This window comes from Anabrus simplex, chromosome 4 (assembly GCF_040414725.1).
Source record: "Anabrus simplex isolate iqAnaSimp1 chromosome 4, ASM4041472v1, whole genome shotgun sequence".
Taxonomy (NCBI): Eukaryota; Metazoa; Arthropoda; class Insecta; order Orthoptera; family Tettigoniidae; genus Anabrus; species Anabrus simplex.
Window position 1 is genome coordinate 213,027,088 of NC_090268.1, and position 15,383 is coordinate 213,042,470.

The 15,383-nt window shown below is 39.5% G+C and overlaps 1 protein-coding gene across 1 annotated transcript in view; it reads right to left on the reverse strand.

Annotated features, from left to right (window-relative positions):
- Positions 1 to 15,383, reverse strand: part of LOC136871771 (erythroid differentiation-related factor 1) — a 317,742-nt gene that overhangs the window by 257,590 nt on the left and 44,769 nt on the right. Inside the window, exon 5 of the mRNA XM_067145342.2 lies at positions 14,156 to 14,323. Within this exon, the coding sequence (XP_067001443.2) occupies positions 14,156 to 14,323 (168 nt within the window). The remainder of the gene's footprint in view (positions 1 to 14,155; positions 14,324 to 15,383) is intronic.

Below are 15,383 nucleotides of genomic sequence, written 5' to 3' on the forward strand. Positions count from 1 at the left end.
TGCAGGAATAAAAGACTCACGACTTGGAAGATTAAAAAAAACGAAAGTTTAGCACAGAAGACCACTGAGTACCGTATTTCACTGCATAATCGTTGCATCCTTTATTTTCAATAAAAAATTGGATTTTAAAATTTCATCGCATAATTGTCGCTCGACCCAATTTTGCTTGTCAATCTGTTTAAAAGTGAAATAGAACTGCAATATAAGTTGCATATGAATGTGTGATTTAAATACGTACATAGTTTATCGGCAATTTGACAACACATTCACATTTGTGAGATGCCATAAAACATAAATAAATGAAACTGGTACAAGTACGACATATGGATTATCGGTAGTTTGATTACGTGGTCGCGGGACAGTGTACAATTCGTACACCAGTGACATATATATGTTCTCATTTGAAATACGTAAGGTTGTGTGTTATCGCTTATTGGCAATGTCGCCGGGAAATACCGGTACCGCGCACAACTTGTTTTCTAGTACGGCTTTCAAAGTCTTACAACCAGGGGTGTGCTGGTATAGAAACAAGCAGGCAAATTGCGACAAAATGAGTCGTTTAGAATCAAATTCACAAAAAAGAAAGTTAATATTTGTTTTTATAAATTGTAAGTGTTGGAGAAGGATGTTGCGAATATCGTGGATTGCCAGGCAAACAAATGATTGTCATCTGAAAAAATTGAAATACAAGAAAGTCAATGCCAAGTCGTGTACCAGAGAATCCTACAAATCTTTAGTCACATTATGAGAAGAGAGGATGACACCTGGAAAAATTTATTGTCCAAGGAAAATTTTCTAGCACAAGGACGGGTCGCAAAATGATGTGATGATCAAGTAAGGGAGATCATGGACTTACCGCGGAGAGTTACTGTCCGGAAAATGGAAGTACATATAGAATGGTATCAGCTTATAAAAGAAACAACGAAGTCCTTGGATCTCGATATTCAGTCACGAGTGGAACAACTGGAGAGAGAGATAAATGATAAACTTCAGAATGAATGCATCTTTTCTTTTTCATAACATTGTCGTGTTCTTGTGGACTATTATAATACAAAATCAAATGTTCTGGTACTGGGAAATTTACGAGTGGGTTGTAACCGTACGTATGTATGATCCCCGAATTTTTAGGTTAGGAAATTTTCGTATATAGTTTGTAATGTTAAAATCATGTAATTTTGTTTATTGAGAATGTAAAAACGTAATATTATAAGAAGAACATGTAGTTAGGGAACATTGCATATGTGCATCATGATATTTTGTATAAATTTCCGTTTGGGCAAGAGTCTGTAAATATGGCGTAGCCATAAGGATTGAGCAACCGGGAAAACTGCTACTATATCGGGAAGAACGGTTGAAGTCAGTTGGATGTGTTGCAACAAAGTGGCTTGGAAACACGGGGTACGACAGTTTGTATAGGCTGAAGAATTGGAGTGGATCACTGTGGATGTACGTGAGTGGACATTCGATGTCACATCAGACGCACGATAGCCAATACGAGGGCTTTGTTTTAAGCAAGATTGGGTTGACTGAGTGACGCGTGAAGATGTGCCTGTGAGAGCGTTGCTACCAGTAAACTTTCCAGGACGCTATAACCACGTGCAGCAAGCCTATATAAGCAGGTACGCGTGTGCGGCAAGTCATTCTAATGCTGTTTCTGACTCTGATTCGGATTGTGTTTCTGTCTCTGATTCTGAGTGTTTCTCACTTGGACCGGCGCGTGGGAGCTACTTTGCGCATAGTCCTAGGCAATGTTGTATTGTTCTTCAGTATCGTTTCCGGAGTGAGCACGCTATATGTCGCTGATGCTAATGAGTTTCTAGTGGCTGTTAGGTCAAAGACGCTACTTAAGTGTTTAATTGTAACTCCAACTCTGTATAGTTGGACTACAATTCTTCTACGAGATTATGTACAGTGGATGTATTGATGCGTACAGAATCGAGATTCGGTAGTGGATGTGTGAAATCGTCGGCCGAGTAACCACTTTCAGTTGCAGATACCTGAGGCGTTACACCAACCTGTGCGGCACTCGAGAAGAACTCAAGACTTTGATGAAGTGTGTAAATAAGGTTAGGGATGCTCTTTGCAAAGAAGGTTGCATCTGTACGTAGAGAAAGTCGTCGTACTTTTCTCTACCAGAATACGATTTTGATCTGCAACAGTAGAGTGCAGTGCGACTCTTACCTGAAGGTATGATAAATGTAAATAGTGAAAATAATTTTATGGTGGTTTGTAATTTGCCTTTATAAGCGGCAAACACGAGTTGGTCTCGTTAAGTGCTTTTTCTAAATTGGTGTTTTTTAGTGGTTTGTAATTTGCCTTGTAAACGGCAAACACGAGTTGGTCTCGTAAAGTGATGCTTCTTGCTTCATGTTGGTGGTTTGTAAATGTTTGTAATTAGACCTTGTAAGCGGCAAACACGAGTTGGTCTCGTCGAATGATTTATTTTTGTATGTGGTTTTTAGTGGTCTGTAAAGTTGCCCTTTGTTAACGGCGAACAGGTGTTGGTCTCATCAAGTGATGATTATTGAGGTAATTTATATATTTTTATTTATTTTGGGAGTAAAGTATGGAAGGAAACTTGCAGTGAATCTTTTATCAGTAGAGTATGGATGAACCTGGCTTGCTACCTAAATCTAATTTCAGGGGTAAACAGGTAAGGTTATAAAGTAAGTCTGGAGCTTCGTCAGCCTGATGACCGTCGCCTTGGGAGAGGGAGTTACTCATTGCTCTACATAGCTATATATTCCTGTAATTGTTTTACAGGTGGCGCCCAGTCTTGGTACTTATTTTAGTCACCGTTTATTCATTATGATATATTTTCGTTTATTATTTATTGGTAGTCGTCAAAAAGTTACAGGGTACACACCTGCTTGCAACCCTTATACTTCACCTCTAGTATGTAGATTTTCAGAATAATAATCATTAAATTAATGTCATAATGGTCCACCTTTTCGATACTATAATATGCAATATATTTGAATTACATTACTAAACTAGGGACTAGTTTTGGCCTTGGCTGGCCATCTTCAGCCTTAATGTAATACATCTAACTAAACAAATGTACAAACACACAACTGACATTAAAATCTGGGATGAACTAAGAGTAAAATTTGAAAAATAATTTAGGCTCAAAATTCTTAGCATCTAGAGTATGGTCATCATCCAGATTCTTTCTTGCATTAATATTCACAGAATTGTTAGTTCCATCACTGCTAATCATTACAATTTCAATTGGAAAACGGAAACTGGTAAATGTTGATCCTGTAGTCAGATCATCAATCAACAAATATAATTGACTGGTGTTAGCAGTATGCAAGCCACTGGATACCACTGTAAATAACCACCAGCTGACGCAGAACTGCTAAATGGTGTTTCCACATCAATCAACGTAAATAAAATGTTCCCATAGTGCTTGTTAACACCTTGAGTGCCACGTGAGACCAACGTTGACTCACAGAGCTTAATGCCAATCGGGCCGCGTGAGTCCGCTGTGGACTCACGCGCACTCTCCACGTCTCCGACCCCGTGGTGCCATACTGTCATCACACTTGACATATAAACGTATGTTAAATGAAAGTAGGTGGCCAGTACGTCATGAATCTATTCTTGGCCTGTTCATTTGTGAGTCTGATGTGACACCACGTAGCCTGTACGTCACTGTAATATATCAACCCAAATAAATAAATTATGACGACATTATTTTTTGTTTTCAGATCGTGTCATGTGTACAAATAACAAAATCTTGTACTGTACAGTGTACTCATTGTTCATTGTCTCATATCAGGGTTTAAAGACGAATTGAAAACATAGGACATGAAAATTACATGAACTTTCTAGAAAAAATATTTGTAACTTTGTCTCATTCGCAATCACACCGCAAATTGGTACACTTTTTGCATATGAATTTAAAGTATAACAAATGAGACATTCTGAAGAAATATAATTCAAACTGTGTTTCACAATCACACTACAATTTAGTGCACTTTGAAGAAACAGTCCAAACAGAAGGAATTTTCACAGGCTGGTCATTTGAACTTAGACTGTACAGTCTTTCTCATGGCATATTGCCTTCTTGATACCCGATGGATCTCTTCATAACAGTTACTGCATCTCCGTCTTCCCTGCCGGCTTACATCCTCCAGTCGGTGGGGTAATACCTGCTTCTTTGGTACTTGTGGGGGAGTGTGAAGATCTTTGATACCGGTACCTGTTAACTGTTCAAAAATGTCCTCTTTGAACTGGGTACTTGATATACTCTCATTCCCAAGTTGATTGGAAATATAGATGGTATTTACTGTACTTGTGCTGATCAATATCTATATAGCTATTTTTCTGTATCATTTTACTTCTCGTCTCAGGGAATTACTATAGCTCTTTTTATGATCTGATAAATCAATGTACGGTTTGCATGTGTTATACTCTATAACACTCCGTGGTTTTTGCACTTCACCATCCCTCCTCTGAATAGTGATCATCTCACCAGTGTGTTTAGTTGTCAAAATTAACACGTCTCTTTTATCATGCCATTTCTGAACAACCACACCAGTATTACTTTCACGGGCTATTGTCTCTCCTCTTGCTAACTTCCTTTTAGCAACATCGGTTGGATTATACTCCCGATTAGATTTAAATGTTCCAAAGATATGAGTTTTATTCTTTAGTAGTTCAAGAGCTAATGAGACAGATGTATACCAGCATGTCAGTAAGGTGAGAACTGTGCTAGAGTACGTGGTGACACATTGGTCTCACGCGGCCTATACAGTCGGAAGGTAGTCCGTGGCCGCGTGAGACCAATGTGTCACCACAATTTCAACACAATGTTACGACTACAATTTTGACCCAAGATGACTAAAAGGTACACTTCTGTAATGAGATGCAATATTTTATACTCTATAGTGAGACAAAAAGAATGGCCTGGATGGATTTATTTTTTACTGCATATGTGGCACTTAAGGTGTTAAAATCATGCTGAAATGCTGTTGGACATTGTCAGGACGGCACATAAGATACGGTTAAACCTGACATTTTTCAACATATTATAGATGGGAGACTAGTTCACCCATGCTTGGCTGGCCGAGCATTGTGGACGGGAGACGAGTTACCTCGTCTTTACGAGACTTGTACGTTCGGTGACATCTGTCGAAACCTCTGAAAATACCTGGCTGTCAAGGTAACTAGAATCTCGGCGCTGAAGCTTTTGCTTATTCCATGCTAGCTTTGCTTTACGTTCTTCTTCTGTTTTATGATTCATTTGCTAAGTTTTTCGAACTCGTATTTAATTCGTTCAAGGAGTCTTGTGGTGGGTAAGATGGCAGTTCCCAGACTGAACACAAGCGTAGATGCAGACGAGACTTTTAATGAATTATATGCGGGTAAGTATTCAGATTGCCCCAGTGATGTTGACGATCGCAAGTTCCACGTTGATAGCTATTCTGACAAAAGTATCTTGGTTGATAATGAAATGCACCCTCCAAAACAACGTGAAGTAGTGGTGGTTGAGAACAAGGCTGAAAGTGATGTTGTGAGTGTAAATGGAAGTGATATGTCTATTTCTTCTGATGAATGAGTAGAAAATAATAGTTTGCCGACTTTAAAGGCTTTCCCAGGAGTTCCTGGCATAATGGCAAGACTTGATGAGCCTCAAAACATTGACGAAGTAGTAGGGCTTATTTTTTGTGATGATTTCTTTGAACTTGTTGTTGAGCAGACAAACTTGTATCCAGCGAACTACTTCATTACACAAAATATCACCTAATGGCTTGAAGTGGCCTGATGTAACTAGTTGTGTATTGCGAAAATTGCTTGCTTTGTTTAGATTGACGGGACAGGTAAAAAAATCATGTTAAAAAGATTACTGGTCAACTGATCCCCTCAAAATTTGCTGTGTGTCCCTTCACAGAGGTCATTGCTACACAGCCTACCACACCAAGAAATATTATTAGGACTCTTACCAAAGGTCTTCAGTAAATTTCACCATAATCAGTAGACGGTTAGTGAATAGTAATACTGTAACTGTACAAATGTACGATCCCCAAATTTTTTGGTTAGGACATTTTCGTAAAATAATTTGTAATATTGAAGTCATGAAAATCATGTAATTTTGTTCATTTATAATGTAAAAGCATAATATTATAAGGATAATTTGTAGTAGGAAATTTTGTATATGTTTAACTTTAATTTTTGTGTGTGTGTCTGCACATGGCATGGCAGTGTAGGTTGCTCAAGAATTGTGCAAGATGGAAAACAGTGGCTATATCAGGAAAGACGGTTGAAGTCAGTTGGAAGTGTTACAACATGTAGTTTAGAAACCCAGGCTTAGACCGGGAAGTGGATGCTGAAGATGATAATTCATCAATGTGGACAAACGTGCTAGTTCGCCATTTGTGGATTGGCAGCTTGGTTACCAACCTGTAAGCTCCAATTTCGAACAAGGTTGCATTGACCAAGAGACGCTTGAAGATGTGGCAGTGGTAGTGTTGTTTCCTGTGGAATTTAGTAGACGCTACGCCACATGGAGCGAGCCTATATATGTGTGCGCGTGCAACGAGTTTCTCAGCTTGGAGTGATGGACGAAACATATTGTGTGCGTGTGCTATGAGTTTATTTTTTAATGTGCACGAGTTTGCGGGTAGGCCTACTGATCACTGATACCAAGGTTGCTGTTGAAGATAATTGCCACTGCGAAGTCTTTGCTGTACGAGTTCTTCACGGGTGCATTACTGCACAATTACCGAGTCATGAGCGCATTACTCGTTAATTCACATGAGCGGTTGCTGGAAGATGCTACATGGTGTTCTTTTGTGAGTAAGACTATGGATTCCTCGCCGAGGAAATGGACATGTGGGCAGTCTTTTATATGTGAATTTTGGAGGTAATATGTTGTGCACAGATCTAATTACGACTTGATGGAAACATAGCCGAAGTGTTTATTACTTGCTCATTCTCTGAATAATACGACATGCTTGTCGTTATTTATTAATCCCGCACCAGACATTTTACATTGTGGATGTGTATGGCTTAGTAACAGAGTATAGTGAGGTGGCTGGGTTTGTTTTTTTGTACAGTTATGACATGTGGTAAGATTCCACGGTGATGATGCCATTGTGCTAATGTATTTAAGGTTTAGGAAGGGACAGTCTTCATATCCATAGGATAATCAATTTGAAGCTTTGCCTTCAGAATTATGTACAGTTGTGGTATCTAGTTTGTAGATATGGTTTATGTATGTTTATATTAGGCTCATCACGTGATGATAATTGTTGGTTTCTGTTTTGTTTTATTTTATTTTGTTTTTGGGAGTAAATTGATGTAGTGAAACTTGTCGTAAATATTTTATAAGTGGAGTGAGAAAAAACCTGGCATGCTACCTAAGTTAATTTCAGGTATGAATAGCAACAGGTAAGGTTATAAAGTAAGTCTAGAGCTTCGTCAGCCTGATGACCGTCGCCTTGGGAGAGGGAGTTGCCCATTGCTCTACAGAGTTAATTATTCCTGCAATTGTTTTGCAGGTGGTACCCAATCTTGTTATTTATACTTATCCTATTGACCATTTGTTCATTTGGTATCTTCAATAGCTTCTGGATGTTACAATTGGCGCCACAACATGAGGCCAAACGATATCCAGACTTGCTATATGACCTCGATAGGCACATTTGGTCCAGTGTTATAGTGAGCTTGTGTTAGGAGGTATGTATCGGTGTTGTCATGTTTTGAGTACTATGTTTGATGATGATGATGATGCTTGTTGTTTAAAGGGGTCTAACATCGAGGTCATCGGCCCCTAATGGTACGAAATAAAAGAACAAAAATGTCAAATTCATCCACTGACCAAAAAAAAATAATGTCATGAAGAATGAATGGATGGACATGAACCCAAAAAAACAAAACAAAAAAAAACAAAAAAAAAAAAAACAGTGGATCAGACTCAAACAAAGATCATACATAATTGATTACTGACCAAGGCACCACTCATAAAGCACGATGATGCTTGATGTCGAAAGGGGTGCAAAATCTATGTCTAAGGCCCCACAGAATGGTACATGTCGCGAGTAAAGTAGAACCATGGTATTGGCATGTTGGGGTACTAATCAAAAGTAGCGAAACTCACGGTGTTCCACACAAGACGGTACTACTCACAAGTATTGTACTTCGTACAGGTAACGCAGACCTATGGTGTTTCTCACACAACGGCGCCACTCATAGCCAATGCAAACCAATGAGTTTCCTCACCTAGGTGTACTAGGCACGGATCCCGGTCCCACGGGCCCCGTGGTGTTCCTCACAGAGTGGATACTAATCAAAGGCAACGCAGACCCATGGTGTCGCTCATATAGTGGTACAACTCACAGGCTACGCCCAGACCCGCGGTGGTGCTCACATGGGTACGACGCACAGGTACTGGAAACCCCCAGGCCACGCTCATGACTACTACTAAACACAAATCCATTTCGTACCGAACATAGTGGTACAACTCGCAAGTACAGGCAACCCATGGTGTTCCCCGCGTGATTGTACGAATCAAAAGTAGTTTCATGGTTCTAATTCAATCATCCCTTCGTTGCCCCTTTTAGTCGCCTCTCACGACAGGCAGGGGATACCGTGGGTGTATTATTCGTCAGCCTCCCCCACCCACAGGGGGTGTGTGTTTGGTCCGCGAGAGGTATTTTATTTCCCTCAAGTCCGCCGGCAAGCCGGTTAGGACCCCCCTATCCGCCAACTGGGACGTGCCACGTGGGAGTATCACCTCTCCCCCTGCTACGCCTGCGTAGCAGGTTCGTGGAGTACTATGTTTATCAGTGGAGCATGGATACTAGTGAAAATAATAGTAATGTTATAAATTTGAGAAGGAGAATAGTGCAGAAAGGAAGTATGTCTGTTAATAATCAGGAGGGCTGCTCTGACACAAGCACACAAAGTTCTTGATGAAAGTAGTGGTCTGAGTGAAAACATGTCTATGGAAAAAGTGTATGGAATTGTAATGGGGGGGTGAAGGGGAAGGTAGTGAGCAAAATCAAAGTAACATGGAGGGTAATAATGAGTTTATGAAGTTAGTATTAGAACAGTTGGCCAAATTGAGTGATCAAGGGAATAATTTGAGTAGTAAAATTAGTAATCAGGGGAAGGAATTAAGTGATAAAATTGAGAGTCAACAGAAGGAGTTGCATAGTTTTGGCAAAATGCTTACATAAAAAATGGAAGAGAAATTTTCAAGTATTAGCAGAGACTTGCAGAGTGTTATGGTTAATACAGAAAGGAGGTTTGAACTGGTGGAAGAGAAGGTTATGAAGATGGATGAGATTAAAATAAGGCAGGATGTTTTAGAGAGTAAAGTAGAAAGCCAAACCACTCAAATCCAAAACCAACATGTTCAGATGGAGAAGGACAAAAATGAATTTAGATCCATCCTTGAGGAGAAAGTGGAGAGTCCGAAGTCTAATGTGACAGAAGAAATTTGAGGAATGACAATGAATGTTGACACAGGAATTAAGGAAACGAAAGAGAAAACTGAAAAGTTAGAGTGGAAATTAACTAATTTAAAGTCGAAGGGGGGTAAACATGACCGAGGTAGCAGAGCAGATTGAGGTGACCAAGGAAGCTGAGTTGCCACGGTTCAATAATAGGCAATTAGGTCCTATGGAATTTCTCAAGGTAGTTAAACAAAGATTTGGGTAAGGGCTGTCGGATGGTATCACCCAGTGGGATACCGTAGAGCTTAAGATTTCTGAGGCTCTCATGGGGGAGGCCAAACTCTGTTATGATGTACACAGGAAACGATTACTTGCTTGAGTGAATTTGAGGTAGCTTTTAATGCCAAATTTTTATGATGAGATGATGATGATTGTTGTTTAAAGGGGCCTAACATCTAGGTCATCGGCCCCTAATGGTACGAAATGAGACGAAATGGAATGACATATTAAAAGTCTAAAATTCTCCACTGACCAGAATTCAAAAGCGTGAGAACGAAGAATGAATGGATGGACATGAATTTAAAACAATCAGTGGATGCGACCCGCAAGGTCTCACATTCACATAAACTGACGTGACAAAATAGTATTACTGACCAAGGAAGTACTGCTATAGCATAACACAATCGATTATGCGTGCAGTCAACAGGACGTCCTAAATCGAAGTTATCGGCCTCTCATAACGGTACTGATCGCTAGCAAAGTAGAACCATGGTATTTGTTCTGTTGCGGTACTAATCAAAAGTAGCAGAGACTTGCGGTATTCCACACACTATTGTACTACTCAGAGCTTATGAAATCCGACATAGAATACAGACATATGTTTTTCTCACTTTGCGGCGCCATTTACAGGCAACGCAAACCTATGGTGTTCATCACATAAGAGTACTAACCATAGGACCTCTCCCTATCCCGTGGTGTTCCTCATATAGTGGGTACTAATCATAGGCAAGGCAGAACCATGGTAGCTATCATCCCATGGTCCTGCTCATACGGTGGTACTAACCACAGGTACTGCAAAAGCCGACCGCACGGTGCTCCTGTGTGCTACTAATCACAAACCAATTTCGTACCCAATATAATGGTACTACGCACAAGTAAAAGCGACCCTTGGTGTTCTCCGCGTGGTGGTACTAATCACAAGTAGTAGTTTCATGGTTCTAATACAATCAACCCTTGGTCGCCCCTTTTAGTCGCCTCTCTCGACAGGCAGGGGATACCGTGGGTGTATAATTTGTCAACCTCCCCCACCCACAGGGGGTGTGTGTTTGGTCCGCGAGAGGTATTTTATTTTCCTCAAGTCCGCCGGCAAGCCGGTTAGGACCCTCCCTATCCACCACTGGGACGCGCCACGTGGGAGTATCGCCTCTCTCCCTACTACGCCTGCGTAGCAGGTTCGTGGAGGCCAAATTGTGGAACAATGATATTCAGAAATATTCAGAATGATATTCAAGAAAATTAATTTTGGCAGATATAGGACTCAGGGAGAGGGTAGCATGACTCAATACTTCTTGGAGCATGTTACTAAATCAGAGCCTGAACTTAAATTCATCAGAACAGGATATAGTAAGAAGGATGTTGGGACATTTTTCTGAAGAAGTTCAGTTGGCAACATGCATGCAGAGAATTGAAACTATTAAGGACATGGAACAGCTGTTAGAGAGGTTTGATTCCTTATGTTCTGCTAGGAATAGTGACAGGCATTCCAATATCCACCAGAATGGTGGAGAGAGACAGAACGGTCCAGGAGAGTACCATCGGTACCCTGACCAAAACAATCGAGGAACAACCGTGGTTATGGCAGAGGTTCTGAGTCCCGCAGATATGTGGAAAATCATGACAGGGATGAACAAGGATCGCATGGGAATCATAATCCAAATCAAGATGATCAGCCACCAAGAAGAATTTTGAACGCTTAGGGGGCGGGTGAGATAGGTCAGGCGACTTGTCCCTAAATGAAGATGCTGTTGTAATATGTGCTATGAAGGAAATTATCAAAAAAATGTTCAAGAGGATCTGATTAATGACCACATTGCTGACAAGGGTAATTTAAGTAACATATCGATTAATCCCATTATTGAATTCTTTATTAATGGGGAGAAGGTGAAAGTGCGTTTGGATACAGGTAGCCGTAAGTCCTGTATTAATAGTAGATTCTATGAGGAAATGAAATGTAAAGGAATTGAATTTGAGGAGATTCCTGTGTCCAATGTATATGTGATTTCTGCTGTTGGTAAGAAGTCACAGAGAATCAAGAGCCAAGTCCTTGTTAAAATGAGTATTGGGGATGTAGTGATTGAACATATATGCTTGGTGGTTCCAAATTTATGACGTGTTTATTACGCATTCTGGAGTATGTGTAACTTGAAATTGTTATCAAGGAGCAGTTTGGCATGTAATTGCACTTATCGATGTATCGTAAGGATGTATTTCATCTGGAGAGTAGTACCCACGACTGGCGTTGTGCGCTAAATATCGATCTGTGCGTTCCTTCTGAGTTACACTGTGCTGCCATCCGGGTGCGTACAATGCACTACAGAGTCGTCAGCTGGAGTATTGATCATGGGCGACAATGTTTTGATGGTAATACTAAATTCCCATGAAGGGAATTAGATATTTTTCCACCAATAGAGCATATCAAAAATCAGATCAAAAATTGGATGTATGGCTTTTCAGGCGTTTGCTCTATTAACCAGCATTTCGTCTTAGGTCTGACACTAGACTCATCAGAGTGGGATGTGTCAGACCCTACCCACTGATGCTGGGGTGTATGCAGGTGAACTTATCAGAAGCTTCTTATGTAGCACAGTCTGATAACTGCATACGGGAGATAAAACTCCACAATGGAATTAATGCCCGCCTAGCAATTCCAATGGTAATACTAATTTCCCATTAGGAATTGCTAGGCGGGCATTAATTCCATTGTGGAGTTTTATCTCCCGTATGCAGTTATCAGACTGTGCTACATAAGAAGCTTCTGATAAGTTCACCTGCATACACCCCAGCATCAGTGGGTAGGGTCTGACACATCCCACTCTGATGAGTCTAGTGTCAGACCTAAGACGAAATGCTGGTTAATAGAGCAAACGCCTGAAAAGCCATACATCCAATTTTTGATCTAATGTTTTGATGCTCGTTTCTTTTGAATTGGTTTTGCCCTGTTGAAGACTTGTGTGGCTGGTTGCATGGTCGCAGATAGAAGTTTTAATACAACTAAAACAGAAAAGAGAGGAGAAATGACGAAAATTTTTGATCCAGGTGGTACTTGTCCCCAACCGGTGGCAGTTTCTAATTGGTTGGTGTTTGCCTGATGATATTCTTATGTATATTTGGGAGACTGTAATTCCTCATATTATTCTGGTCAGTAGCATTTTTACTACTGAGATATCTCCAACATACCAAGGATGCTTAGTTTGGACTAAATTATTGAAGTCAGATTTAAATTAGGAAAGTGTTCAAATTTATTGTAATCAAGTGGAAAAAATTAATTGTAAGGTGACTCAGTAGCCATCTTTTTGCCGTGAATTGGATGTAATTATTACTCTCGGGGCTCTAAGTTGTTAAGTACATTGTAATATTTTATTTCTAAACTGTTCTTGTAACAGTATGTTAAGTGGTAAATTAAATGAATTACTTGTGAAATTCAGTAAGTTAGAGTTGTTTCGATGATGGCTATCTAGTAAGTGTTTGGGAGCCATCTTTCTTTTACTGTGTCACGTGATCTGTTTCCATGGGTGACAGTTGTAAGCAAATGGGGGCGTGTCATTGTTGACAAGGAACAGTTTATTGCAATGGTTGTATCTTGTTGGTTCGGTATGATGTGACGTATTGTGCTCTGATTTAAGTTTACCTTGACCGTACTATACGATTTTAATTGAATTTCATCCTCTATTGAATGTGCCTTTATCTAACGGAGTATGTCATCTAAGTTAGCTTATAACATTTTATTACTGTTCGGTTAATTAGTGTACGGGTACTAGAAGTCTCTGAGAAACAACTCTCAACTTACTGCAAATTAAATTCACTGGTACTCCAGTTAATCCTATGATTAATGATTTTCCTTAAAATAATGTACAGAATAATTTCTGTTCTAAAATATTGATATCTCTAATTTGTGTTGTTCATTGTGATTTTAATTGTGATAATAACTCTCTTCAATTTTCAAAATTATCTTAGAGTAAGTTTCAAAAGATTATTATAGACCTTAAATTACTATTTTGATTCATTAAATTGCTTAAAACTTCATTGATCTATTCCTTTTAAGTCAGTATAATTTCTTTGGGTTGTTGATCCGCCTAGCCTCCTGGCCCACTTCGTTTTTTATTCCCGCTTCTACGTTGGGCCCTATGTGGTAAGTAGTTTTGTCTCTGTGTGTTTGCTATGATGGTCCTGCGTTTTCCAACTACTACCGATTGGGAACACCTCAGAGATACCAGGCAGAGTTGGGTAAATTATACTGTGGTGTTGTGACACTTGATATTTTACGATCTTTCACATAAAATTTTTACTTGACTCTGCATTCTCCAACTTAAGTTTTTCCTTCTTTCTCAGACTTCCATGTATTTATTCTGTACTATTATTCAAAACAAAATAAAACTACTTGTCACTATCATCTCCGAAGTTTCAACATCAGAGTAAGATGCAAAATAAAAGAGGAGAAAAATGAATGAAAAGCCTATATGACAACTTACTGCTTGAACTGGGAGTCCTGAAGACTCCACATTCTGAATGTTATCCTGTTGTTCCACTTGCTCAGTTTGAGATTCTGCCACAGCTAAACTGTGATACAGGAACTTTGACACCAGACTTTTCTGCTGCAATGCATAACGGCTTTTATTCTTGTGGAAGATAGCCTTCTCCTGAAAAACAAAGGTATGTACAAAGAGTGAAAAAAATTTAACTATGTAATGTTCATAAGTAAGTAAGTAAGTAAGTAAGTAAGTAAGTAAGTAAGTAAGTAAGTAAGTAATTTGCCTTTATTCATGGGGAAGTTAGGGCTCAATGCCCTCCCTTACATTCAACCACAACATTAAAATAAAATACTGAACTCCAACCACTCAAAATACATCAGATCTATGGCTGTTCAACTACACACAACAACGAAGGAGCAACTGACAATTTCTCTTTCATCCTAAGATAAACTGATGTAGCTACAAGTAAATGAATGGTGGGCAAGTATGGAAACATTTTTACAGCAATCTAACGGCAAACAGTTGAGTCCGCCTCCTGTTACAGGGTCTATGCTAACAATGGGTTGGGATATAGTACCATATCTGAAGTACTTATTTGATTATTGTTTGGTTGGAGGAGCTATATCAGATGAATGGAGAGTTGCTATAGTAGCCCCTGTGTATAAAGGAGAGGGTGATAAACATAAAGCTGAAAATTACAGGCCAGTAAGTTTGACATGCATTGTATGTAAGCTTTGGGAAGGCATTCTTTCTGATTATAGTAGACATGTTTGTGAAATTAATAACTGGTTCGATAGAAGGCAGTTCGGTTTTAGGAAAGGTTATTCCACTGAAGCTCAACTTGTAGGATTCCAGCAAGATATAGCAGATATCTTGGATTCAGGAGGTAAAATGGACTCTTATCGTGATTGACCTGTCTAAAGCATTTGATAGGGTGGATCATGGGAGACTACTGGCAAAAATGAGGGCAATTGGACTAGACAAAAGAGTAACTGAATGGGTTGCTATATTCCTAGAAAAGAGATCTCATTATACATTAGGACCTATTGCCACCCCTCCACGGATGACTTGAAGAGAACTATTATACACATAATACAAGGAATGCAAACAGAACAACAAGTAGTTCTCAAGAGGCTAGGAGTAACACTAGACAATTACGCAGCAGAAAGAAAAATATACCAACAAGCCCAATTTGGAACATACAAGAACATTTCAAATTCTACATAAC